General features: G+C 34.8%; 1 protein-coding gene across 1 annotated transcript in view; it reads right to left on the bottom strand.

Annotated features, from left to right (window-relative positions):
• LOC106877886 (protein furry) overlaps positions 1–3,096 on the bottom strand; it is a 152,698-nt gene that overhangs the window by 60,048 nt on the left and 89,554 nt on the right. The window contains exon 24 of the mRNA XM_052974065.1: positions 2,951–3,096. This exon is cut by the window's right edge and continues 3 nt beyond it. Within this exon, the coding sequence (XP_052830025.1) occupies positions 2,951–3,096 (146 nt within the window). The remainder of the gene's footprint in view (positions 1–2,950) is intronic.

Genomic DNA, 3,096 nt, shown 5'->3' with positions numbered 1-3,096 from the left:
GATGCCCTTCCTAAAGCCAACCACTCTGAGAGCATAGTGGGTGCTTTTACGTGCCACCAGCACGAGGGCCAGTCTGGCAGTACTAGCAACGGCCATGCTCAAAATGGTGTTTTTTATGTGCCGCCTGCACAGGAGCCAGTCCAGCGGCACTGGCAACGTCCTAACTCGAATATTTTTTCATGCGCTACTGGCACAAGTCTCAGTAAGGTGACGCTGGTAACGATCATGCTTAAATGGTGCTTTTATGTGCCACTGGCACGGAAGTCAGTCAGCTGCTCTGGCAATGATCATGCTGGGATGGTGCTCTTAGTGCTCCACTAGCATGGAAGCCAGTCATCGAATTTGATTTTGATTTTGAATAATAATAATTTTCTTCAGAATGAGTCAGACTTTAACATGAAATCCTAAATATCATATGTATTATATAATCATGTAAAAGCACCCATGCTGGTAGCACTTCAAAGCACCTGGTACACTCTGTAAAGTGGCTGGTGTTAGGAAGGGCATACAGCTGTAGAATCCATGCCAAAACATACAATTGAAGTCTGGAAAGCTTTTCGGCTGGCCAGCTCCTATTCAAACTGTCCAACCAATGCCAGCATGAAAAATGGACATTAAAAGATGATGATGATGATGATGATGATGATGATGATATATCATCATTTTTTTGTCTGTTTTTCTATGTTTGTATGGTTGAGAATTCCATAGCTGCCAACAAGTCATTAATGCAAATAACTATTTTTACAAAAGTCTCTAAACATAGTTGTTTGACCTGTTTAAACCAGCAAGCAAATCCACTTTAAACTACAATGTATTGTCTTAAATAAGAAAAGGACATATTAATAGAATAGTCTTAGATCTATCAAGGTGAACTTATGGCACGAGTGCCAAAAGTGACACACTGCAGGGTTTTAAGGTGACGTGTTGGGAATTAGAGAAAAAAAATTCTCCTGCTGTGTCAGTCATGTTATAAAAATCTTATCTATGGTCATTTAGCTAAAACTAAAAATACACATGTTTGTGTAAGTGATACTCTGATAAGAGGGTTATTAAAGAAATTGAAATTTCAACACACTGGGCTAAAGAGATTTGTTATTACTATCCAAGATACTGCCAGATAGTGAGATTTGTTATAGCTGGAATATCTATCAATTTATCTATCCATCCAGTCATCCATATCATCATCATCATCGTCATCATTATCATTGTTATTACTTCCGCCTTAGCGAAGGCGGAGATATTGTTTTCAGTCATGTTTGTTTGTCTGTGAACAAGAAATCTCAAGAACAGCTGGATGGATTCGGATGAAACTTTCAGGGATGCTTGGCCTCATGACTGGCATGAACGGATTCGATTTTGGGATCAATCCAGTAACGGACAAGAATTCTGGATTATTTTTCCTGTTTTTTTTTACTTAATTTTTGAGAGCAGTTGAGTTCATTTTTAGTATTCTCGTTTGTGAGAGCAGTCAAGTTTATTTCAGATATTCTCATTTTAAAAATCATCTCTGGTTAATCATTGAGAGGATGTTGGGGTTGCCTTGACAGAGATTTGCACTCTCTGAGTGCACTTGTAATTATTATTATTATTATTATTATTATTATTACTTAATGTCTGTTTTCTATGCTGGTATAGGATGGATAGCTCAACAAGCAGTGAGCCTGAGGACTGCGCCAAACTCCAAAGTCTGATTTGGCGTCTTTTATAGTGGTGGAATGTTTTGGCATACTTTCCAGCTGTAGAATGCCGACCACTTTACAGTGAACCAGGTGTTTTTTACATGGCACTGGCACCAGTGAGGTTACCAGGTAACTCACAAGACAATCACACTACACACACACAAGCAGTTGCCAGTGATAGCAGCCATATATCTCTTAATCCACACACTTTACTATCTTCAATAAAGGAACCACATACTTTACTATCTTCAGTAAAGGAACCACACACTGGTGAATGTATTCCTAAATACATTGTCTGAAAATATATGATGTGATGGTCATAGCTAGAATACCCTGTCCATATGTCTGAACAGAGTTCCTCAATGACACAACTACTGCTACAACTACCACAATGCAATCTCAATATACACAGTTTGAAAACATTTCAAAGAGATTATATTCCAGAATAATTAACCATTTTGACACCAACCTGTCAGAGACCACCCTTGGTTCTATGATACAAACTTCATGTTTTAACCCTTTTATTACTAAATTTCTGTTGAAATTCAGTTTTTTTTTCTTTTACAAATAGCTTTAATAGTAGTTAAGTAAGATAACTCAAACATTATCAAGTTGGTGTTTGGAATAATAGATTAACATGAAATTTTAATAGTAAGTTTTAATTTAAATCACATTAAAACAAGAATCTTGTATCATAGAACCAGGAACAGTCTCTGGTGGGTTGGTATCAAAAGGATTAGAGTGATCTAAATTAAAACCTTTCATTAAAATTTCATGTTACTTTCAAGTTAATGTTCAAAACACCAAACACCAGCTTAATCATAAGTAAGATATAGCATTAAATTCTTCATAAATTTCCAAAATTAATTGAAGCAAAAATTAATGTATTTCAAGAGAAATGGTAACAAAATGTCTAAAGTGATCTAAATTAAAACCTTCTTTCAAAATTTCAAGTTACATTCCAAACACCAGCTTAATAATAAGAAATTCATTTTACTAAATTCTACATTATTTTTCAAAATTAGTTAAAGCAAAAAGTAATGTATTTCAAGAGAAATGGTAACAAAATGTCTAAAGTGATCTAAATTAAAACCTTCTTTCAAAATTTCATGTTACATTCCAAACACAAACTTAATAAGTTATTTTACAAAATTCTTCATTATTTTCAAAATTAGTTGAAGCAAAAGTAAAAGAAATATGATAATAAAATAGTTAAGATAACAGCTAAGAAATATAGTAAAATAAAAACAAACAAATAAAATTGTATTTACGGTTTTGAAAAAGCTTTGTTTGTTGCTAGCAGTTCAAAGATTCGAGCCAATTGGGAACGGAGAAGGTCTCGCTTCCTCTTTTGTTTCACTTTGTCAGCTTTTTTGTCATTGGACTCTTTGATAAATGGCTGCAGCTCCTCCATAAG

The sequence above is a fragment of the Octopus bimaculoides genome, chromosome 17, assembly GCF_001194135.2.
Source record: "Octopus bimaculoides isolate UCB-OBI-ISO-001 chromosome 17, ASM119413v2, whole genome shotgun sequence".
Lineage (NCBI taxonomy): Eukaryota > Metazoa > Mollusca > Cephalopoda > Octopoda > Octopodidae > Octopus > Octopus bimaculoides.
This window is presented reverse-complemented; position numbering and strand designations above follow the sequence as displayed.